Source organism: Mesocricetus auratus, unplaced genomic scaffold, assembly GCF_017639785.1.
Source record: "Mesocricetus auratus isolate SY011 unplaced genomic scaffold, BCM_Maur_2.0 Super-Scaffold_100676, whole genome shotgun sequence".
Classification (NCBI taxonomy): domain Eukaryota; kingdom Metazoa; phylum Chordata; class Mammalia; order Rodentia; family Cricetidae; genus Mesocricetus; species Mesocricetus auratus.
The window spans coordinates 91,430,865-91,457,190 of NW_024429266.1; the positions used below are offsets into that span (position 1 = coordinate 91,430,865).

Sequence of the window (26,326 nt, forward strand, 5' to 3'; positions counted from 1 at the left end):
TTACAAGCCTCATCCCCACAGATGCACAGGGAGTGATGGAAGTCGCCATCATTCACTTCATGAACCCGGATGAATTACTTGATGGATTAGTGATGTCATCCATCACCCTGTACTTGTCTTGAGCATTCGACAGGAGTCTATAAATCCTTTAAAGAACCTCAACCAGTGATCTCTGAATTGACCTTCCTTCCATGGAGTTAGTAAGAGGCTCACTCCCTATGCAGAGTATGTGTTTGTTATAGGGGTTGATACTGCATTAAATACACTACCTACACCCCCCCACCACCAGTGAACCCTTGTTTTACTAAATAAAGAAGTCACACTGCACTTGATTTCAATGAGTGATACATGTCACACAAAGACAACACCTAAGGGGATTTAAGGGAAGGGGTGAGGCTACAGTTTTAAACAACCATGTGAAGACTGACAACAGGCTGTTGGGTACCGCTTCTGCCCATTTTTGATGGAGTGAGTCATGAGAGCACTAAGCATGATCATGGGAACAATGTACTTTCCCCATATGTAAATTCACACATGGGTGGACGGTCAGTCTAAAAATGTTGTCCCACAGACACGGATCCTATAACTAGTAGTTCAGTCCTTCAGAGTGGCTATGTCCCACGCTTTTTCCTTTTTCTTTTTATTTCAAAGGCAAATTATCTTAGAGGAATTAATGAGGAGCCACTTAGGCTTTCAGGGTCATTAAATTCTTCAGGCTGCTTTTCTTTACCGAGAGAAAAATTTAAGAAGAAAAACAATGGAGGGCCTTACTTACAAAATGAGTGTGATTGTGATAATCACTCATAGTATATATTCAGATATATCACATCTAATATCACTTTTAAATTATATACATATAGTATCACTTTAAATATATTGATCACATTTTACTGTGGCTGGTGAAATATTTGGGATAAAACAAGCTCTAAAGTGGTTTTCTTCTTAAAACAAAACCAAACTAAAGCATGTGTGTGTTTATGTGTGTGTATGTGTGTTTGCATGTGTGTGTTTGTTTGTATGTGTGTGTATGGTGTTTGTATAATGTTTGTGTATTTGTATATGTGTGCATGTGTGTTTGTGTGTGTGTGTGTGTGTGTGCAGCTCTGTAAGGTTGAACAAGGAACCAAGATGTAAGGATGACAAAGTGCCTATTATTCTCATTCTATGGAACCCAGATCCATCCTACGTGCTTTGGAGAAGTTTGGGAAGGGCAGAAGATGGATACATGCACGGCTGGACTGAGACACCACTAAGACTACAGAGCACATGTGCTGTCATTTCTCTTTGCATTTGCACGCACTTTTAATTTAGCAAAGCACCCTCACATCCAAGTACAAATTACATGTTTGCAAAACATTTGGTATAGACCATCACTATCTCAAGGCACAGACTCTCGTTAGAGCTTCATAGTCACTGGAGTGGTCCACTTCCACTATATTCACATAGATTCCTCCAGTATTTATCTCTCATTCTTGTGCATTTTTTTCTGAGGTGGACTGAGCTATAAAACCGCATCCCTGGTCATTTGATTTCTGTGTGGGCTGCCCAGGTGAATCTGAGTACTGCAGGGGAGGTTATGAAGTGTTAGATTCAGATAGTTTATTTGCTGAGGGGTGGGCAGGTAAGTGGGCCCAGAGTCCATGCCCGTCTTTTACTCTTTAAAGTATCTTATTAAGTCATAAAGGCCCCAGATGGATGCTGCTGTGATGGACATGGGCTAAACGAGGAAATAAAAATAAATAGTTTGTGCATCGATTGAGCTTGCCTTTAGATCGCATCTTCTTTATTTTAATACTATCCTATTAAAAAATAACTATCAAGAGTCTCAAGAGCCAAGCTATGAGGATATTATGACCTAGAGCATCATGCTGCCTTAACTGCACCTTTCTGGGCAAATGCCACTGACAGGGAAGAAACGGAGGCTGGTTCATCTGCTTGTGTATCTGTGAGTGTCGTTTGAAAGTCTCTCCCGCATCCCACATTACTGAGAAAGGTCAGAAGAGCAAAGCATTCTGAATCAGAAATCTTAAAAGCTTGAGATTTCTCACCTGTTGATTAGAGAATAGAGGATGACTGTGCTTTCTGACTAGCCCAAGATGCCTGGAGAAGTATCTGTCAAGTCTTGCCACTTAGAAGTCTTAGCTGCTGAACGCAAGATGCCAAGAAGGAATCACTAGATCACGAATGTGTAGGAGAATGAAATGACAAAGGAGGCCAGAGATCTCGGGGTGGAAGATGCAGCGATTAAGGGAATGGTGCTTTCCCAAGGGGAGGTGTACGACCCACATAGTCTACGGTGGGGTTCTCACCTCTACCATTCTCCAATATAAGCCTTCCCATTGCAGGACTTCCCACACAGGCCTGACAGATGATGTATAAGTGACCGAAGTGTGGAGAGTTGTAATGAAAGAGAACAGGGATTATCTCCAAAATCATATATTTTAGGAATCCTGTTTTCCCTTCCAGATTCACTCATTCTAGGCCAATATCTAGAAGAAATAAAAGCAAAGAAAACAGAAACCCCCCATGGATAGGAACACAAAGCTAATAAATTATTGCCCCCCCGAACGTGGCTGCTAAAAAGACGCTGTGGGAGTAAATTTTAAAGGACCCTCTTAGAAACAGCTGAACACAAGGCAACTTATGGGAAAGTCTAGACCACAAGAACAGGAAAAGTGGCAAGGAGAGAGCATCTGCATTCTTGGTTGAAGCAATAAATACAACGAAAATACCTATTTTCAGAACATTTACGCAGAACAGAAATGACATAGGGACTCATTTTCTTAACAGTAACTCATCTTGACCTGATTTAATCATGACAACTTAATGGATCCCACTCTTATTTTTCCCAACCACTTAGCTCATTTGTAACTTACCAGGCAACTCCCAGTGTGCAAATTCTTAGACCTAAGTTACTCTCAGTGGGAGGGAGTTGGTGCAGTAGAGCTGGAGAGAGTAGCCCTCCAAGGAGAGGTTTCCCTCGCTCTGAAGCTGTCTCTCACAAAACCATTTGGGGCTTGGTTCCTGAGGGTACAGATATGCGGGAACAGAAGCCCTCTCCACTAATAAGTTACATACGACACCAAAGGAAGGTCCAACAGCATCCCATTCCCCTGAGTTCTATTACTTTATAGAGTAATTCTGTAAAATGATGGTTGCAGTACTTATGATGTGACTGGGTGAGTAAGGGTACTTGTCACCCATCCTGACAACCTCATGAGTTCAAGCCACTGGGCCAGTTTTGTGAACTCCACATTTGTGCATGGCTTCTGTGCACCTACATGAATATACATACGCAATAAGACAAATGTGGTAAAAATGCAAAATAGTGTTTGCCAATGCAATACTGCCTTTTAATTATTAATTAGAATTTATTATATGGCTGTAACTATTATGGAGGTACATTAGCATCCTAAGGAAGCATTACAAGGGCTACCGTTTGTATCTGTCATAGAAAGTGGAATCAAAATCATTTCTAAATATCCAGATATGTGGATTTCCAAAGCTCCAAGGGGTGGTGGTGGTGGAAAAATGTGACCGGCATCCTAGAGGCGCTGGAGTCATCCTAGAGACACTGGACCCCTCTCCCCATCTGGAGTCATCCTAGAGACACTGGACCCTCTGCCCATCTGGAGTCATCCTAGAGGCACTGGACCCTCTCCCCATCTGGAGTCATCCTAGAGGCACTGGACCCTCTGCCCATCTGGAGTCATCCTAGAGACACTGGACCCTCTGCCCATCTGGAGTCATCCTAGAGGCACTGGACCCTCTCCCCATCTGGAGTCATCCTAGAGACACTGGACCCTCTGCCCACCTGGAGTCATCCTAGAGACACTGGACCCTCTCCCCATCTGGAGTCATCCTAGAGACACTGGACCCTCTGCCCATCTGGAGTCATCCTAGAGGCACTGGACCCTCTCCCCATCTGGAGTCATCCTAGAGACACTGGACCCTCTGCCCATCTGGAGTCATCCTAGAGGCACTGGACCCTCTGCCTACCTGGAGTCATCCTAGAGACACTGGACCCTCTCCCCATCTGGAGTCATCCTAGAGACACTGGACCCTCTGCCCATCTGGAGTCATCCTAGAGACACTGGACCCTCTGCCCACCTGGAGTCATCCTAGAGACACTTGACCCTCTGCCCATCTGGAGTCATCCTAGAGGCACTGGACCCTCTGCCCACCTGGAGTCATCCTAGAGACACTGGACCCTCTCCCCATCTGGAGTCATCCTAGAGACACTGGACCCTCTCCCCATCTGGAGTCTACCCAGGTCACAGTGACCTCTCATTTTCCACAGACACTTACGGACATGCCATTCTCCCTCTTTCTTGGTAAACTTTTCTTCATTAATTCTAAGAATTGTAAATGTCTGGGGTTGGATGGGCCTCAAGGACCCTTGCAAGGAAAGGTCAAAGAGGGCAAAGAGATGGAACTCAGTCGCCATCACTGCTGCAGTTTCCTGATTTGCTTCCCTTCTTTTCACCTGTCCGGAGAACAGGAGGAGCCTCATCTTTGTTTAGTGTACTTGCAACAGTGCTCACTCTAAATTCCCTCCATTAAATCAACTCCCCCCAGGCCCAGGATCTAGAGGTGGAGGCTGCAGTGTCAGGCCAGTGTTCTTGTTTTTTATATGCAAACAAATCACTTGATTATATTTCTTGTCCTTATGTTATCATGAATATTTCAAATGAATTTTATATGGCTCATATTTATGGTTTGGGAGCTGTTTTGCTTTTTGGCTCGCTGCCGCCTCATCTGCATATACCATATCTCAGCTGATGTTGATTGGTCTTATTTACATATTCATCACACTCCTATTTTCAAAGGTATTTTGTTATAAACTGGCTTTTCTTCCCCTCCTCCAGTGTTATAATAGCACATAGATGTGTTTTTAAATTGTACTCATTTCCATACATAATTTTTCTGGTTACCATAAATCACCACATTGTCACCTACTCTCCCCACTCTATTCAGCACAATCTTCACACTTTATACCAAGCTGACATATGGCTCCGAAGTAATTAAAGACAATGTAAACAGTTTACAGTGCACTTTGCAAAGCCACATCACATCTCGGAGAGCTTAATGATTTCCGTTTTCTCCCAGCAAGTCCCAAAGCAAGGAAGAGTTGGGAGGCCTGAGATAAGGATGCTGATAAAGGCTGGAGCATGAGCAGTGGTCCTCTCATCTTTAATGGAGAAGCTTCTGTTTTACCCAGGAGACTCTCCCGCTAACTGTTCACAAAAACAGAACTGGATTAATGAACCAGGAAGACTCATCTTCAAGGGTTAGGATGTGTACCCAATTTTCCTTTCTTTTTGGATGGGAAAAGGCTTAGACCTTTTGTAATCTTAAGGAGGAAGTGATAAAGATGCGAGTCCATCAGTGTTCAAGAGACAGAGATGGGAGGTTTAAGATTCTGGGAAATATTATGAATGAGGAGGTATCATTGACACTTTTATAGCTGATAGATACTTTAATGCACATACAGCATCGGGGTGGGCGTAAGGGGTGAAGGAAATGAAGATGTGTGGTTTTAGAATCTGAGCAATCTAGTTAAGTCCAAGAGGACAAAGCATGTTCCACTCTGGAGTATCCTTTTTGGCTCCTTCACTGTTACCTTGGGCAGAAAGTCTGATCTCTGTAGACCCGATTCCTAACCCACAGAATAGCACTGATGGTGAGACCTACGGCCAGTGTGACAGGCAAGAGAGATGGAAACCCATAGCTCTTAACAACATAGAGTTTTCTCCCGTGCTGGTACTGTCCACTGATATGCTTTCTGTCACTCATCACAGCACAGCAACCAGAGCAAGAGTTTCTTGAATTAATATCTACTTGTTTCATCTCTCACACTTGCCCTTATACATACATACATCCCTCCTTTATCCCACCCAATGTTTTGCCTTAACAGTATCTTCATATAGTGACATGACCCCTTGACACAGGAGACAGGTCTGCTTTGAAGAGGTAAGCATTTTGCTTGCTATTCTTGGCTTTGTCAACCCCCATTCTCTCAACACATTGAACTGTGTCATAGAGCTCACCGTGAGACTTTGGTGCAGGAGCATACCCTTTCTAGGCTGTCACTGTCATTTAGCTGGCCACTCCTTCTCCTGTAGATTTCCACACCCATGTCATACCCCCAGAAAGACTCTCCTTAACCTTCCAGCAGGGAAGAACTACCACCATAAACACTCCACCAATGTAGTCTTCAATCACTAGTCTCTGTAGTGACTATCACCATGCAATTTTACATTTACTTATGTGACATTTAATTTCTAACAATACTATTGGAATCTGAATTTCACAAGCACAAGGGTCTGTTTTTCTTTACACAGTATTGAGTTCATGGTGCCTCAGAAAGCCAGGTACATACAATTAATATATAGTAAGTACAGACATAAAAATGAGTAAACATAGCCAGTTGTCGGTGGTGCACGCCTTTAATAACAGCACTGGAGAGGCAGAGGCAGGTGGATCTCTGTGAGTTTGAGGCCAGCCTGGTCTACAGAGTGAGTTCCAGGACAGCTGGGACTACACAGAGAAACCCTCTTTTGAGAACCCTTCCCCCAAAAGAGTGAACAAATATAGTCAGTGAACAAAGATAGTCATTATAGGGTGGCAAGAAAAGACTTCTAAACATGATCAGAATGTACTAAAACATATAAATGGTTATGGTCAGTAGTGAATGAGCAGATGGGAAGATGGGCATGAGACTACATTGACATAGGTAATTATATGGTCAAAATTTAAATACAGTCCCAGATAAAACATCCATAAGAAGCTATGTGCAAGACCAGGGATACAAACATTTGTTAGACTCTTTTCTGTTCTGGGAGGTAGAAGAAAATAAACTCCCAGCAGGCTTAAGGAAAAGAAGGGGATTTTGTGGTTCATTGAACTTGATGGCCAGAGAGGAAGAGTGATTTTAGAAACAGCTTTATTCTGGTTCTAGTGTCCTTAGGACTGCGGCTCTCTCTGAGGCTTCCCTTCTGCTAAGTGTCTTTCATCCTCATCAACACCCCTAGTGGACAGATGGTGACAACTGTTCTGGCTTGACTTTATTGTGGAGTTCTATTCCTGAAGAAAGGGCTGACCTTTACATTGCTCAATCTCACAAAAGCCTGGAGATCCACGACTTGCCGGAATTACGGAACCAATCTCTAATAGCCATTGACTCTAAGAGACATGGCATTCAAACTGCCTGCCACCTCAGTTAGGAGCTCATCTTTAGAGCTGGAAATATCTCTCCCAACCACAGGCGCTTAGTGTGAGGCATAAAAGACCTACAAACAAAACCCATGGTGAGTTGCTGCGAGGGTGGGTTGGGTAGCAGGGACTCTGATCGTTTGGGTAAACAAAGAAAATTAGTACTGAGAAGAAGAGCAGAGTCTCTGTGGCCCCTGTGGTTGGGGAAGGTTTCTGGAGGAGAACTGAGACTTGCAAGGTAGCAGGAGTTATCCTGGCAGGAGTTTCTTATTAGCATCCTCATTGCAACAATTATCACTGTAGTTAGCATTCATTGAGGACTTCACCGTGTGCCAGGTACTAAATGAAGCCTGTTACAGTCATCACTTTCCCCCATCCTCCCCCAAAGTCATTAGATCTGGCAATTACAGCTGTTGTCTGAGACCTTTGATTGAATAATTAGACAGCTCTGAAGAATTTGTAGCCAAATCGAAAGTGGGTGCAGGTGAAGAGGTGACTGAAAGCGAGGGGGGCAGGGGGGAGGCAGGAAGGTGGGGGAGGGCAGGAGCGGGGGTGGGGTGGGGTGGGATGGGGGAGGGCATCCTTTCAGTGGTGTTTATCACGGAAGGAGAGGAAAATGCATGGTGGGAAGGGGGCATCTGAGAGAAAGTGCTTCCTTTTTCTCCTTCTAGTAAGGGTAGGAGTGAAACTTGGTCCTATGCAGATTGAATTAAAGAGATGCAGGGAGAGGGAGGCATGGAAGGTGAAGCCAGTGTTTACTGCTTGTAGGAAATGGGTTAAAAACTGAAGGAAGAACCCAGGTGAAAAGAATGGATATAGAAGCTTAGCAGTGACAAAAACAGGGTGAGAGACGATGGGAGGAGGATGACCCTAGAGACTACCAGGGCCAGGCGGTTTCCCGAGTTAAAGCTAAGCATAGTCTCTCTTTATGTCTCACTGCATCAGCTCAGCTAACTGATAAAAGCATGTGGCAGGAACGGATGGATGTTCTGTGTGTGGAGACACTGCGTTACCAATCCAGCTGCCTTCTTGTTTGCGTCGTTGTTAGCGGCTGGCTTTGAGGGAAGTTTGACCATACAGTGGTCTCCTCTGATGCTGAGTGTCCTGTGAGGGGCCAGCCATATTTGGCAGATGGGATTTTATAAGGTGAATTGTTTGTAATAGTTGTCTCCATGCAAGTAGAAGGATGTCTGGGGGACCCAGGAGTCATCTAGTATATGTCACATCATTGGCAGGACATTGGCTAATCTACCATGGAACATTCCTTAGCCCAAATCTCCCCAACTCTGTGGTGTTTGTGGTAAACTCTGTTCAGATGCGAGGCTGCCCTGTGTTGAATATCTTTACCAGGTGCAAACATTGGAAGACAGACATTTTAACAGGACAATGAAGGTCTCTTTCTCCAACACAGGGGAGGAAGCAAAGACCTTAAAGGCAATTTCAAGGTGATGTAGTCAGTTTATATGGAAGCTAGCAGTCAACCAGGACTCTGACCACTGTCTTGCAAGCAAACGGTTTAAATTCAGAAGCACGTTGCTTTCCTCCCTGCTTTGTGCTCCTTTAGTGAATAGATCACTTTCTCTCTTCCCTAGTTATCAGAAAGAAATATTCTTAATGGGAAGGGGAAAAACTGAGTGGAAAAATCCCACAGCTCCCAGAAGAAATGCAGGAGCTGTAGGGTGGCTTCCAGCCTATTGCCATAAAAATATTTCTTTTTCTACATACTTAGTGCATCTATGACTGTACTTACTAACATGCAAGTTCTGAACTCTGGCTTTGTCCCTTCTAAAATCCTAGGAGGGGAGTCAAAGGCCATCAAACAAATGGCATATTACTTGTGGTGTGAGAGCATTCACTCTGGGTTTACTGCTACACCCCACTTTGAGAAAACTCCATTTGGAGCCCATTCAAAATTAAACCACATCAATAAAAAAGGTGGTGCTTGCTATAGCAAAGGAGACTTCTCGGCCAGCCCTGCAAATGTTCTCAATCCATTCAAACATTTACGTATCAGTGACTATTGCTTGCGTGTATGACTTGGGAAAGCTGAGGACACAGATGTTAGGCCTTGCTGTTGATTCAAAGCTAACCAGAGCTAGTAGGAGCATCTCTTTGAAAGAAAAAGGCTGTGAGCAGAAAAAAATGATGTCTTTTATGAGATTTCTAGTCGAAGGGCTCTGGAAAGTAAATCATTCAACGAAAACACACAAGAGTGATGAAATGCTTATTGTGACTGTTACACTGGAATTAGCAGTTTTTCCTAAACCTCATTGGTAGGAAGCATGATAGGAAAAGATAAAAAGGGGAAGACATACACAAGATGCATCAGGTGACTTCTAAGTGCAGTCTTTCCTATGGAATAGAACTTCTAGGATGTGTTCCTAACCACCTTATCTATAGGTGCTCAGGACTTAACACACAGCACTGTAGGACCTGTATACAACATTCATAATCTTCTCATATATTCATGCATACTGCAATGCAAACCTATGTAAATAGTTGTAATATTGTATCAGTTATGGAATAACAACAATAATTGCACACACACACAACACACACCAGAAATTTTTCTTTCCAAATATGCTCAATTCATGCTTTGTTGAATCTATACATGAGGGACCCCTGATAAGGATAGAACATCATGTTAGACGGGACCCAAGGTCACTGCTGCTGACCCATGCGAGGCAGTCGCACAGTGACATCATGTACCTACATTTTCTCCAGGTCCTTAAATCCGGAAAATGATCCTTGTGGGATGACTCGAAGCTTGGTGAGCACAAACCTCCTGAAAAGAGAGCGAATAATAAGCATCATGATCTGCCCAATCACAAGCAACCGAGTGCTTGATGTATTTATTGATGAATATTGTCATATCAGCTAACAGCCGACATGCATAGGGTGCCTGTCCTGAGAATAAGGGTCCGCACTGTTCCCTTCCTCTCAGAAACCTGCTAGCCCAGGTTCTGTTTGTATGGTGAGATGAATTTAAGGTGGGTCGGATTCTTCCCATTGTATCTCAAGAAACACAGGGTAGCAGAGATGAACAAGGGTCATAGCCAGGGCCTGCCTATCAGCCACGGGACCCTTCTATTTCCCTTCATCAGCCACCAGCACTCTGCCCTCTGCCCTTGCATCCCATTCCTGGGGCAGGGTGGTGATGTAATGAGGAGAAAGCTTCCTGCTGCTCTCAGATATTCACTGCAGTGAGCTCACCTGCCTGGCAGTCCTCCTGGTACCACAGGCAGGTGAGCTGTCAAGCACCCTGCCTAAGAAGAGTCCTCCCAGCCACATTCCTCTGCTTCACCTCTCTTCTAGAAAACGACTACTGCAGATTTCCCCTTCCTTCATGCGTTTCATGCTTCTGTGTCCTCTCCTCTGCTGAATGCCACCATCGATATAAAAAACATCGTTTTCCCTGCTCTCGAAGTCTTCTCTTCGCCACAGCCACTTCTAGCTTTTTGACAGCCCTTTTGTCTGAAATATCTGTTCCGCCCTTGCTACAAAACAATTCCCATAGGGTCCTGCTCCTCTCCTCTCTCAGGGAAAAACCCAAATTGTTTACAGTGGCATTCAGAACCCCACAGGAGCTTCCTGCCCTCCGTTCCCTAGCTCCTCTAGCCTCCTGTCCCACCCCTCCAAATCTTGACAAACAGTTTAATTAATAGCAAGAGCTTGCAATGCATGTTTTAAGTAATATTTTCAGGTTCATCATCCTGTCGTGTCTCAGATTGCCCCCTTATCTCCCATTCTCTCAAAATCCACTTTCCCCACTAGGTTTTTCCTGCCCTCTCTATGTAGAATGACAGTCTATCCCCCTGACATGTCCCCTGGTGCCCATTCCCGTTTAAAATTTTCATCATGGTCCTTCTGGCATGTTGCACATTCTTCTGTCTTGTCTGCCTGTTCACATAATTGCTTCTTCCCCTTGTAGCGTGAGAGTCCCACAAGGGCAAAGGCTGCCTTCTGCGTTGTCACCTAGTCGGGTCCCTGGCACATCACAGCTCTCTGAGACCGGGTTTTAGACCACTAGTTCCCGACAGGAGAGCGAAGCGATGCATGTCTATGGGATGCTCCAGGCTCAGTGTCTGCTAACCCTTCTGCTCACAGGCTGGAATTTTCAGGTGTTCTGTGGCTGCAATGAGGGCACACAGGCCTTTTAGCTCCCTTTGCTTGAGCTGAGCTATCAAGCTCCTGCCCTGTGATAAGGAACCATGGGAGAGCACCATCATGGTGCTTTGCTCCACGGGACCAACTCTTCTGTTTCTAATTCAACTTCTGCAGCACCAGTAATGGGCTTGTTTTCTGAACGTTCCAAGGACCATGCCTGCCTTAAGTGGTTCAAAGTTATTAACACAATTAAGATTTTTTTAAATCTGTCAACTTTATTATAAAAACTTGGAGAAAAACCAAAACAAAAAACAACTCACACAGCAGACCCCAACTTTTATATAGTGGAATGGAAACTATGTCAGTTCACGATGGATTTTACACTCTCACTTTTGAACCTATTTTTATGGAATTTTAAATTTAAAGCAGTTTTTAAAAAAAGATCAACGTTCATTTTCTACAGAAGTCTTAAATAAATCATAACAAGGATCATCTTAACATGTGTGGCTGTGCTTGTACAGAAGTGTCAAAAAAATTCTCAAAAGTCTAAAGCAAGAAACTGAATCCCAGATGTTATTCTGAGCAATGGTGAGTGCAAACCAGAATTTGAAGAGAGGTGTGATTTCCAGATTGGTAACCAAGGAATTTGTATATGGATGCCAAACTGGTCTGCCAGGTAACAGAGGGTAAACTCGAAGGCTTTCACTCCCTCCCTCTTTTCCTCTCTCTCTCCCTCTTCTCTTTTCCCACCCTCCCTCTTCTGCTCTCTCTTCCTGTCCCTGGATCCCCGCTCCTATTCATTCTTTTTTCTTTATCTTATGTGCATTCCAGAAAGAAATGAACAGATAACAGAGACCAGCCAATTTTCAATGAAATAGCACCCAGAAAAGCCCCATAATTTGTGAAAGCTATAAATCTTCAGATTCAGAAATCTCACACTGTCCCAGAAAAAGGAACCAAATTTCATTGCTAGAGATCTGAGAATGAAAACTGTGGATCTATTAAGAGAAAATATTCTTAAAGCACACAGAGAGAAAAAGACAAAATATCTTCAAAGGGAAAAAAGTAGAAAAGTTTGTGAAAGTATCTTCAAAACTATTAGAGAAAAGTAATTGCCAATTTAGAATTTTATGACTAGAAAATTACCATTCAAATATGGATGTAAAATAAAGATACTTGTGGGTAAATTTAATTAGACACTGAAAATCTTTTAGCATCTTATCATTTAGCTTAGTAGGAAGACACACAGACAGACTGGCACGTGCACGCGCGCACACACACACACACACACACACACACACGCATAAGAGAGAATAAAAAATTAATACCCTTCATTGACTCGGTGGCAATTTGTAATGACCAGAAAACTTACCAAGTCACTAAGTAATGCTAAAAAATATTGACTCTGAACTAAGTCACAAAGCAAATTAGTGTAAAAACAAATAACCATCTTTGGCAATAATGCAATTACTAAGTCACTTAGAAATCAGTAGTAAGATAATTAACTCCTTTACTTCAACACACATATACCCATATGCAAAATCAAAACAAAAAGCAAAATATTAAATTTTAATATTAATTGACCCATTAAATCATACATGGGTCAAAGGAGAAATTATAATTATAAAAGATTTGGGTAATATAACAAATCACAATACAAATAGTTAAGCTGTGGTAGGTTTATTCCCATTTTTCTGGGGAATCTCCATACTGATTTCCAAAGTGGCTGAACCAGTTGGCACTCCCACCAGCAATGAAGGAGTGTTCTCCTTTCACCACATCCTCTCCAGCATAAATTGTCTTTGGTGTTTTTGATTTTAGCCATTCTGACAGGAGTGAGATGGTATCTCAGAGTTGTTTTGATTTGCATTTCCCAGATGGCTAAGGATGTTGCACACTTTCTCAAGTTCCTCTCAGCCATTTTAGACTCCTCTATTGAGAATTCTCTATTTAGTTCTGCAGCCCACTTTTTAATTGGATACTTTGGTGTTTTGGAGACTTGCTTCTTGAGTTCTTTGTAAATTTTGGAGATTAGCCCTCTTGTCAGATGTGGGGTTAGTGAATATTTTTTCCCATTCTGTGGGCTGCCTTTTTGTCTTGCTGACTGTGTCCTTTGCCTTACAGAAGCTTCTCAGTTTCAGAAGGCCCCATTTATTAATTGTTGATCTCACTGTCTGTGTTACTTGATGTGAAAGCAACATGCTTCCAGTAGAAACTGTGGTTCTAATGTCAAATTTTGATCTTTTCCTGACTAGCACTATGAGTCTCAAAGTGAGTCATAGCTCCCTGCAAGAACCACGAGGATAGGAGAGGAAACAATAGGTATTTTACAGTGTAGCATTTGGCGGTTGGTTTTAGGTTTGCTCACACCCTTGAGGATAGAAAAAGCCATGAATGGTCAAGTAAATAAGTACTTTATGTAAAATGGTATAGTGTATATATCTAGCATTAGATGTTCTTCTGTATACTATTGTATAAACCGTCTTTAGATTACCAATGATATCTAAAACAGTGTAAATAGTTATGTTATATGTTCGAGGAACATGACAAGAGGTGTATATGTTTAGCACTAAAAAATTTTTCTGGTCCAAAGTTGATTTTGGCCCGTGGATACAGATGCCTGGTTATTACATATTGTCATTATTCTCCTGGGTATAAGTATTTACTAAACCACATTAACTACTTCTCATTTTGTCATTAAATAGCATTTGTCCAATCACAGGTCAGTGTAAGTGTTCTAGGCATGTTTAAGGCAGGTCAGGATAACAAACACTACACTACTACTACTACAGTCTTTGGTAAGTTAAGAATGAGATTATTTTTAATTGTAGATTTTTTTCATAAGATGTATCTGTGGTCTTCCCTCCCCCAGCTCCTCCCAGATGCTCCCTCACCTCCTAAAATAAAAATTTAAATTTCAATACTGTCAACTTATTAATGGGTTTATCCAGATGTGAATCAACAAGCATATGTATCAATAAAGTCTAATGTTTATAGAAACTTCACTTTACAGTTGTAAAGTTAAGATTTGCTCTGTTCATTGCTAAAATGGCCAAGGAATTATCTTTGCAATATTTAGGGTATAGTGTAGTGGCTTTAAAATCTCATAATTCTAGGGGATAGAGAGTTGGCTCAGCAGTTAAGGGCATGGTCTATTCTGCCTGAGGACTTGTGTTTAATTCCCAGCATGCATCTGATGGTCCACAACTATCTATAGTCTAGCTTTGGGGGATCTCATGCTCTCTTCTAGCCTCCTCAGGAACCATGCACACATGTGCTATACAGACATACATGAAGGCTGAACCCCAATACACATAAAGTGAAAATATTTCCATATTACTAGCATTAATGACAATTAGGGGTAATTATGTTTGTTTAAATGTTTACTGAAGACAATTGAATTGGTAACACTGTAAATTTTATCATACACAATTTATTTTAACAAACAATTTCTGATAATTCATTATGGTTTTGTTACTCTAATTATATTCAGCTAATTCCAAAGGTGCTGGCAGATTGCTTCTAAGTCAAGAGCAAAGATAAAAACCTTATTGTTGGTAAGTTTTCATTTTAGGAATAAGGAACATGAGACTAACAGAATAGCTTTAAAGCATATTGCAACATTTAAGTTAATCTTGAGAGAGTAAACAGAAAAGCAATGTAAAGATGTAAGAACAGTAATAAAGTAAAAATGAGAATAGAGAGACCTGACAAAACAAGAAACTCATTTTGTAGAAAGATTAATAGAGTAGAAATAAAATGTGTCCATGCTGCACAGGGCACACGCACACGCGCACACACACGCACACACAGGTGGAGAGAAGACACGACAAATAAAATAGATTTTAAATGAGACAACTCTAAGAATATTTTTAGATATTTTGATTTAAAATTGTCTCACTTTCTTTATTCTTCTCTCACACAATATACACCCTGACCACAACCTCCCCTCCCTTCCTTTCTCCAATCCCCACCTATCTCCCCTCTCCCCAAGATACAATCTGTGTCAGTGTGTGTGTGTGTGTGTGTGTGTGTGGTGTTTTCCCCAAATCAAACAACACAGAGTGTTTTTCATGGAGACAGAATTAGGAAAACGATACCACACAGTTTGGTAGTCACTAACAAATCAGGTTGGTGGTTTAAAAACTTTCTCCCAAATATCAAGGTCAAGCAATATTATTTCTGAAGTGTACTCTGCTTTTTAGAGCAGAAAAGAAACCCCACTTTCATAGAAACTTCTCAAGACAGCAGCATAGTGTGAAAGAGGTTGTTCTTCAATCTGTCCGGTCTGGCCAGTGTAACCTGGTAGCAAAGCCAGGCAGGGACAACATCAAAGAAGGAAAAATAAGATAAAAATCTTATTAGTGTAAATATACGGTCTGAAATAACGGCAGTAATGTATGCAACATACAGTCTAAATAAGTAAAAAAATCATTATTGAATTGGGTTTTCCAAGAATTCCAAAATTGACATATATCAGAAAACCCTGGCAAATAAAATTGTAATATTAAAAGAGAGGAAAAACATCATTTCTTTAATAGGCATAGAAAATATATTTGATGAACCATGCCAAAATATCTTTTTTAAAATTTATTCTTTCATATACTACATCCCGATTGCAGTTTCCCCTCCCTCCATGCCTCTCAGCCCCCCCCACCTTTTTTCTACTCCATATCCACTCCCCCTCCCGTTTCCCTTCAGAAAAGAGCAGGCCTCCAACAGGAAGAGGAGGTACTTGCATCTAATAAAGGCTAAAACTTGTTGCAGAAGATCAGAATGTCCAATGACTACTTGTAACCAGAGATATCCTAATTTTTTGATCAGGGTGCCTAAGGAAGGGCCAATGTGATGCTTTCCTTTCTGGTGTGACCATGGAAATCAGAGGTAGGGCTCAGAGCTGAGCAGGGCCCACTCTCCCTGGATTCCAGGCTACCTAGCATCTTCTGCTTGCTTCTGTGGTGAGACTGTGTGTGCCTTCCCTCCATATGGGTATACTTCCCTTGTCTTGGGATTTGTAAGTATAAGGAGCTATCTTTTCAATGGAATTGTCTTCAGACTTGTTGGCTTCACCGCATCTGAATAATAAAGCCGCTATCGTTGTTAAAAGGCTAGCCAGTACTAGAATCGGCACAGAGTTCATCTCTGTAACAAGAGGTAAGGCAGTACTCAGCACTGTATCCAGAATATCCTTTATTTTAGCAAAGAACCAAATAAAGGTGACCAATTTGAAGGCCTGGAAAAGCTGCCTGCGATCTGAAGGATATTTGTATATCATTCTGTATTCTTTAGGCATGAAATATTGTATTTCACAAACAACTTTGGAAGACTGAAATTCCCAAGCATCTTCTATTTGTTTGTTTGTTTTAGAGCAGGGCTGTTAGACATGTCACCAGTCTGCCTTGGGAGTGTGGGGGGTGGCACATTTACCTCCCTCTATTAGGGGCAGAATGCACACAAAAGATTTATGACGCATGCACATTTCACCAAGATGCCTCCTGAAAAGAAACTGCTCTGTTACATGTTACTCTGTGTCCTTCTGTGATAAATGAGGTAGGTGGGTTTTGCATTCCTTCCTCCCCCATGTTGGGAAGCTTTAGGTTTTCCCTGAACTCTGTTTCTGGTCACAGTCATTCATATCTTGGGCGGAGCATTCACCCTTGGCCTGATTTAATTTCCCTTTCTGCCTGAAAGGAGAATGGCTTAAAAGATTCCATGAGAAGCTTCCTGGCAGCCTGGAAACCAGCCAACCTTCTTTTTGAGAAATCTGCCTTTTTTATGATGGCCCAAGTGTAAATGACACTAGGCTCAATGTTCTTTGAATTTCACACAAGTTTAAAAATGAAACTGAGAACAGCTTGGTAAATGATGCATGGGGAAGGAAGGAATTGGTCATCAGCTGACCTCCTAATGTCACCAGCCTTCATGCTTCATACTTTTTCGAACAAACTCCCACCCTGATTAAGTCTCTGAGCATGTTTTTAGGGACACTATGCAGAGAGAACCAAGTAAACAATACAATTAGAAAGAAAAACATTACAAGCCACGGAACAAACCATTTTCCATGACCCAGCAGATGACCAGCCTGATGTGAAGGTAATTTGGGTATCTAATTGGTTATATTTCTTCCGTTGTTATCCATGAGTCTTAGAACCAGGAGGAGCCCTGCTGTGCAGGAATAGGTAGCTTGCGTCTGTAACTGGATATATGGATAGATGGATGGATAGATATATAGATAGATAGATGGAAGGATAGATAGATGATTTACGATAGAGTGCATATGTGTGCACATACGTGTAAGTGTAGACATACATGCTAGATGTGAATATGGAGGTCAGAGGACAACCTCAGGTGCCAGCCTTCACGTTCCAGCTCACGTATACAAGATTTCTTCTTGTTCATGGCTATCTATGCTAGACTTCTGAGGATTCTCCTGTCTCTTTCTCCCATCGTACCACTGGGGTTACAATGATACTACAATGTCCAGATTTATGTGGGTTTGGGGATTTGAACTCAGATCTTCACACTTGTATAGCAAGCATACTTACCCACTGAGCCATCTCCTCAGCCTTCACCTTAAATATTTTGTTTTTTACAAAAATCCATCACATTTTTATATAAACCCAGGCCGACGAGAATAACAAGATAGTTGCTGATGTCCTGTAGTACACATGTAAATTGGTCCAGTCAACAAGAGTTCATCAGTTGCCTTCAAGGTTGGATGAAGGCTTTAGCATTTCCCAGGGAGGGCTTTGAAGGGGTGTGGGTGTTCTCTGATCTGTCTTTATGGTGTGGAATCTGTTCAGGCCAAGTGTGGAAGGCAGCAGGAGAGCTTCGTAATGGGATTATCATGTGCTTCCCGCTACTTGAGGGAAAGTGGAACTAAAACATGACTCAGCTGTGACCTGTAAAGTGGCAGACTATTTGGGGAGAAAATTTCAGGTGCACAGACAATTGGGCAAAACTATGAGTTTTCCCAAAAGAGAAACTTGGGCCCAACAGAAGGGACATCTGAGAAAGTTCATCCTGAGAAAGTAGAATTGATACTAAATGTGAGGCTGTGAGCAGTAGATGCTGGAGGAGAGGCTGAGGGAGGTCTTCAGTGTCAGGAGACTGTTGGGCCAACAGCAGCTACCTGAGAATAACAGTTGACATTTGGATCCCTGCCACACCCTGAGTGACTGCCATGCCGTTGGTGATATACATGAATTCCTTTCCTTCCGATCTTTCTCCCTCCACAGCCCAACTCATTTGAGATCAGAAACTATAGCAACCGGAGGAGGAGGAAAATAAGGAAGAGAAAACAATTCTGCCTTCTCCAGTTTTTGGTTCCCAAGTCTGTACAGCAGGATAGACAAAAGGTGTTTACATTGATTAAAACACCAGAGTTTTACTGTTAATGATGATACTAGGCTTCTTACTGTGTTTACATTAGTGGGATAGCAGTGGTGTTTGCCTGTAGCTCCACTGGTAACGTGAAAATAGAGGAAAAAGAGGAATTTTGTCTCCTGTGTTGATTTCTGAGTTGTTGAAAGCTATCACAACACTCTCCCTTTTTAAAAGATAAAAGTCTCTCCTTTTAAAATTTTAGTTTTATTCATTTTTTAAGACAGGGTCTCTCTTGGCTGTCCTGGAACTCACTGTATGTAGAAAAAGGTTGGCCTCAAACTCAAATAAGTTCACCTGCCTCTTCCTCCCAAGCACTGGGATTAAGGGCTTGTGCCACCATGACAAGCTTAACCTCCCCCCCCACTCCCGTCACCCTCTAGAAAGCCCTCCCTGTGGGGGAAACAGTGTTCTGGACTTAGAACAGGAGAATGAGCCGGAAGACATGGTTACTTCTGTGATGGCCAGGACGATGGCAGGGCAGAGCACAGTACAGCTGATTCCAATCTGCTTTCCTTTCATTTCCATTTCCATGGCCTGATCTCAGCATCTGTGCTACTTGACACCAGTGGTGGCAGCACCTCTGTTCCTCAAGGGTGGATTGACCTCCTGGTCCATGCAACCTCCCAGCAAGGCTGGAGCCCTTCCCTTCTTCCTGCTTTTCCTTTGTTTATACTGACTGGTGACAGAGTTGCCCACATCACCGCATTCTATCACAAGCCATCTTCTCTCTTCTTGCATGGGAGTGTGATTTCTAAGCCATTTATGGTGTGCATATTGTGAACAGAGAAGCACCACAGTGAAGAGAAAGGGTAACAGGCAAACAAACAAACAAACAAGTAAAAGAACCAACTAACTAAGCAAACAGACCATAGAACTCTGAGCCCTATTCTGCCTCTATCTGTGTGGCATCTAAGTTCTACCTGTAAACTGTAAGGTTGGACCTGGCAAGTTTGGGGTCTCTGGTGTCTGGAAGGCTGTGTTGTGAATGAGCCGGAACCCTTCAGAACTTGGTGATTCTCAATCCTGCTCAAGGACTCCTCTAATGAAAAAAAGTTTCACCTCCCTCCAATGGAAAGTTTTATATGCTGCCTATGCCTGAGCTTCAACCCTGGAAGGGGCTTGGCCATGAGTCATTCTTAGTTTAAAAGCTCGCTGGGGGCCCTGGGTGCATAGTTAGGTTGAGATACCTGCTTTAAATGAAATGCAGAATTGTCAGCTAGCTGTTCTGATGGGTTGTTAAGGAGTTGGCAGCAACTGGGAGCATGAGGGGATAGGTTCCATCAGGCTTCCATTATCTCTGATCTCTCTTCTGTTAGAATGTGCTTAAGGAACAATCTAAACAATCTAAACAGTTCTTGACTACCTGGGAACAGCAAGAACCTTCAGTTCATACACTGCTGTGACTAACACACAGCAATGTAAGCGAGGACGTCATATACACCTTGTTGTTGGTACCTCCTTTGATAAACAGACCTGGGTTTATGGGTGATGCAGTCAGGGTCGTGGTGAAAAGGATTCTGTGTTAGGTGTGCAGTGCCACTCCTTGTCATAGATAGCACAACACACCGTGGAAGAAAAGTCACTAAGCCAGGAAGGATAACAGGAAAATGTCTGACCAAACTTTTATTGCCTTTCTATTCAAATATCAGACACTATGTTGTGACACTGTGGCAAAAATTAACAACCACGAAACCTAAATTATATGCCACAAGGAGCTTATGTTTTAGTCAGAGATAAGAGTGATGGGAAAAGCATTTAAAACTGAACAGGAATGGTTATGGAGCAACATAAAAAATATAGAGATAGTAATTCATAATAGTATAAAAGCAGAAGTATCCATTATAACAATTATAATATGAATATATCATAAAATTAATACTTATGTAAATATATACACGTGCAGAGATGGAGAGATGTGAAGAAGGGAGGTAAATGCTATAGTCACCATCAGTTACTTTGAATTCTTTTTGAACATCTACCACATGGTCCACAATTTCTAAAGTTCTGGAGCAAACTAGTAAAGAGGATGCATTTCCTTTTCTACCAAGTTTAATTCCATTATATGTATGCATAATCTAATAACGACAGTGCAGAGAAGTAGAGACGACAAAAGGCAACAACTTGGTGTTTTCAGTGTCAGGTGCTATGTTCAACATTATGTTTACATAAAGCTATTACAAAACTTAACACTACCTTATGACGTGGCTAACTGTAGCTGTGTCCACTTACAGATGAAGAGGCACAAGATTAGAGTTGTTTGGCAACTGACCAACGCCACGTAGTAAGTGATAAATCTGATTGTCAAATAGGTCTACAAACCAGGTCTACAAGCCTGTGTGTGTCTGCAGAGCAGAGGGATGGGGGATGTGATTCAGGGCCGATGGGGTTTTGATGCAGTAAACTGATGTGCTTAACAAACGTAATGAAACATAGAAATTTATAAAAAAGGGAAAATGAAGTCTTCACAGGCTAAAGAATTTGAAATACAAAAGGAAGCCCCAGAATACTGAAGGTAAGACTTCACTGGAAAATTCTTCACATAGCCAGCTTTTAAACAATTACACTTACTTATTCAGTCTGTGTGGCAAGGGCATGAGGGCCAGGGCAGGTACGCAGAGGTCAGAGGACAACATTGCAGACATTTGTTGCACTCAGGTCATCAGGCCTTGTGGTAAGTGCCTTTACCTGCTGAGCTATCTCGCTGTTCCCAAAATGATTTTTAGGGAGTCGTTTTCATTTTTTATCAAATCCAGTCAGACTTGAGTTTGTGCTGCTATAACTCAGGGGTTTGGATCTGGATAGAATTTAGGACTTCTCTTTGTGGAATCTGTCAGAGTGGATAAACACAACTTGACTTTAATGCTTTACTATCCCTATAGACAGAGAAGATTCAATGGCAAACACACTTGACCTCTGAGCAGTTCCCACGGTCTCCTCAATTGATGTCAACCTGATTTAACTGTTATTTTTATTGACAACATTTAGCTCAAGATGGAATAATGAAAGGAAGCTGTCGCATATAGGTCAATTTGGGGTTGCTTCTGCTCAGATAGAAGGGGATTAACCAGGAATCAACTTCCTTCCAGAATCCGTGGCTCTGGCTGATAGACGGTTGCCAATGAGATGGGAAGAAAAGCTATATGAACCGAAGAGAAATTCAGGTCTTTCGTAGTGCACTTATAATCAATTTCTGTTTTATGTGTAGATGTTTCATACGTTTAATCAGAAGGTATATGTGCTGAATAATTGTCTTTTAGTGACCGTGTAGAATGCAAATGTCAACCATGACCTCTGGTGCAGACAAGAGCAAACATGTAAAGCTACTTAAAATTGATTTGAAGGAAAGCCCAGGTCCAGTGCTCAGAATGCTGTCCTGTCCCCAATTCACTTCTAAGACAATAAATGTGCCATAAGATCTGAAGAATGACTATTCAATGGCTTAGGCTTTGTGATGAGCATCTGATGGCAGCCACATGCCATCCTTAAAAATGGCAAGTATGTTGACATCCTGAAAGTCCTCTGTGGGCTTGAAAGTGAAACATCTTTGAAAATATTGTATCTTCTGATACAGACTGGAGAGTGTTAGCAGAGACCGAGCTAAGTAAGTCTATTTTGCATCAGAACATGGAGTGGTTACCAAGTGTACATTGTTTCTCTAGATTCTGAGCTTGATCAAAGCAGGTTCTGAATAAATAGCCCACAGGCTGAATACAGGTGTAGCCAAGTCTATCATTTAAAAAGCAACCAAAGGTATTTACTTATTGATACATGGTCTCACTAGGTAGTTCTGGATGGCCTAGAATTTTGATGTAGAATAGGCTGACCTCAAACTTGCAGAAATCCACCTTCCTCTGCCTCTTGAGTACAGGTATTAAACTTGTGAACTACTGTAGTTGGCAAAGATTGTCTTTTATGGCACTCAACTGGTAGACATAAATAGGCACGGCCAAAAGAAACACAAGGGCTCAAAAAAAGGAATCTGTAATTCCTATCACCAAAGTGACTGGGTGAGGATCAGCAAGGGCCCATCCAGACTGCAGTGCAGCAGGGCATTGATGCAGCAGTGCATGCAGCAGTGAAGCAATGCATTGGTACAGCAATGCATTGGTACAGCAGTGCACCAGTACAGTAGTGCATGCAGCAGTGCATTTGTGTGCAGCAGTGCATCGGTACAGCAGTGCATTGATACATCAGCACACACATCAGGGCATCAGGGCATGCAACAGTGTATTGGTACAGCATTACATTGGTACAACAGTGCATTGATACAGCAGTGTATGCATCAGTGCATTGGTACAACAGGGCATGCAGCAGTGCATTGGTACAACAGTGCATACAGCAGTGCATTGGCACAACAGTGCATGCAGCAGTGAAGCAATGCATTGGTACAGCACTTTATTTGTACAACAGTTTATTGGTAAAATAGTGCATTGGTATAGCAGTGCATCAGTACAGTAGTGCATGCAGCAGTGCATTGATATAACAGTACACACACCAGTGCATTTGGGCAGCAGTGCATGCATTGGCGCATCAGCATAGCAGGGCATTGGTGTAGCGGTGCATGCAGCACTTCATTTGTACAGCAGTGCATTGGTACAGCTGCATATGCAGCAGTGCATTTGTGCAGCAGTGTGTGCAGCAAAGCATGAGTGCAGCAGTGCATGGGTGCAACAGTGCATGGGTGCAACAGTGCATGCAGAGGTACATTGGTACAGTGGTGCACGTAGCAGTGCATTTGTACAGCAGTGCATCAGTACAGCAGTGCATGCAACAGTGGTAAGACCACACCTAGCAATTACCAAAGAGGGTGTGGCTCAGGCTTCTGGAAGGCAGAATTGTATCCACTTCATTCTAAGAAGGAGATCTGCACCTGGCTTTTGACATAGCCTATTTTTGACAACATCCATCCATCTTAGGAATAAATAGTTTAATTTTTAGAGGTCTCTACACTAACTTGTCTGTGAGGTGTGAGTCACTCCTGGCAGATGCAGATTCACAGTCTCCTTGAGGCTTTTCTAATTCTAAAGGGTACAAAGCACAAGGATTCTGCTTATGAAAGATTCTGGCCACTTACAAGGTGCTTGGTCTGGTCTGAGAGGAAGAAAGAGCTGGAGAATGAAGCAAAAGTAACCCAGCATCCCACAGGGCAGTCCTTAGCCAAGGCTCTTAGCCACATGTTGATATTGGTTCACAGTACAGTGTTCCAACGCAGGCTTAAAATCTAATAATGTTCAGTAAAATTGGTGTGTGCGCAGGGGTGTGCACCGCTATGTGCAAGTATGTATAAGTGTGTGTGTGTGTGTGTAGTTGTTCATGCACATATGTGAGTGTGTGTGTGTGTGTGTGTGTGTGTGTGTGTGTGCTCAGGGGTGTGAGTGCATGCAGGTATGTTTGTGTAGTCACTACTATAACAGCAATGTAAAACAATTCCTTCACTGCAAAAATTCCATGAAGAAAGTCTGTCCCACTTTAACCAATGCCTGAGTCCTTCTCTGTCACTATTGTTATGTCTTCCAGTCAGTATAATTCATTTGATTTTCATCCATTTTAATGTGGAGCTCAATAAATATTGTTGTTGCTGCTACTGCTGAGGGGTTCATTCTATAGGCATACCACAATTTGTTCACCTGTTTATCCACTGCAGGGTACTGGAGCTGTTCCTGTTGAAGGGCGATTACAAATGTTTTTTTTTTTATAAACATTTATGTATTGGCTTCCCTATCACTATAAGTTACTTTTTAGGGTGAGTACCTACAAGTGAACTTGCTGTCATATGATAGACACATGTTTAACTATGTATAAAAGAACTGGGCTGTTTTCCAGAGTAGCTATACACACTGATTTCTCACTTGCCATTTAGGGATGATCCAGGCAACTCCCTCCCCATCTTTGCCAACAAATGTAACACACAGAGTAGCATCAGTTCTGTTTCATTTGCATTTTTTAGCTGTCTGAAAAGCTGTGCAACCTTATTACATCATGGTTTTAATTAATTCTCTAGTGGTTGCTGGTGTCAGAACACACTCGTTTATCGTCCGTGGGTCATGTTTTAGTGAAATAATCAGCCTTTCCCCTCACTTTTACATTTTTCTTTAAAATTTTCCACATTTTCTTTCCGTTGAGTTTTAAATGTCCCTTAACATGCTCAATCCAAATCTTCCCCTGTCACATACAGCAAAATTTAGATGAACTTGTCCGAATGCTTGTTTGTGCATGTGTGTGCAAGCCACTGAGGAGGCCAGAGGGGATAATATATCTCCTGGTACTGGAGTTAAAGTCAGTTGTGAGCTGCCTAATGTGGCTGCAGGGAACCAAACATGGGTCCTCAAAAAAGAGCACCAGTTGGTCCTAACTTCTGAGCCCACTCTCCAGCCCCCAGATCTTTACTTAGGTATAGAGTTCACATTTCCATCAGTTGCATAAAGTCTGCTATCCCTTTGACTTATGTGTGCATCACTTGGTACAGGCACTTGTTAGGATTGCAGTTTTATGCCAAGTCTGAATATGATCCAGCATACGTCATTTTTGTTCATCTTTGTCAGAACTATTTTAGCTATTTTAATTCCTTTGAATTTAAGATATTCTCTACAAAAAAATTCCAGAACAGGCTCCAAAGATACAGAGAAGCCCTGTCTGGAAAAACTAAAACCAAACCAAACCAAAACAAAGCAAAGAAATAAAGTGATATAACCCACAGGAAGTAAAAGACTAAAGAAGCAATAATTATATACTGGTTAATAATGAAAACCAAATGATTTCTATTCATGAATGAATGTTCAACAAACTAGAAAGAGAAGAAAACTTCTCATTGATTTATCTAGTTATTATTAATAGATTTGGTCCATCATAGCTGAGGAGTGAGTGGTAGCCAATGATGCCTGGGAAGGAATAGTCATTTTTCTTTGGGATTGTGTTCACTGGATGATTAGAAAACAAAAGTTAACTTTAACACTAGTTAGAAAAGATCAAAAATGAGTAATTAGATATAAACCTAAAACTAGACCCTGAAAGCTACCAAATGGCAAGAGAATTAAAAGTAAATTGAGAACATACTAAGTTAGTGTCCAAATTTTAAAAGCCCACTGTAGTAATAAAGCCAATTCTCTCCAAAATCTGTAGGTTAACACAGTTCCAACCAAAATCACAGAGATCCGCCTGCCTCAGCCTCATGAGTGCTGGGATTAAAGGCGTGTGCTAACACCACCAGGCTCACTTTATTTCTTAATATTCACAGTCTTACACTTCAGAATAAACCCTGTTTGTCACTGTACATAGTTTTGTTATACGCTGTCGGGTTTGATCTGCTAATGTGCAATTAAAGAATTTACATCTGTGTTCAAGACAGCTGCCCGTCTTTTACCTTCTTGCTGTACTGTCACTCTCTGGTTTTCATAGTGGAGGCATGCTGTCTTCATACAATGAGGTTAAGATATTAGTTAGTCACTTGTCTGGTAATGTTCATTTTTTGATATTCTTACTGATTTTCTGTCTATTTGTGCACTTGCCTCTTTTGATTTTTTTTACAGGATTGCTAAAAATTGCAAATATAGCTGTAAATTTGTCCAAAACGTTGTTCATATCTTTGAAGTTCTTGCCCGCTTGCTATGTCTCTCTTTAT

General features: G+C 41.9%; 1 protein-coding gene across 1 annotated transcript in view; it reads right to left on the reverse strand.

The window, feature by feature from the left end:
- Fshr (follicle stimulating hormone receptor) overlaps positions 1 to 26,326 on the reverse strand; it is a 158,234-nt gene that overhangs the window by 86,694 nt on the left and 45,214 nt on the right. Inside the window, 1 exon segment of the mRNA NM_001281565.1 lies at positions 9,929 to 10,000. Coding sequence (NP_001268494.1) covers positions 9,929 to 10,000 — 72 coding nt within the window.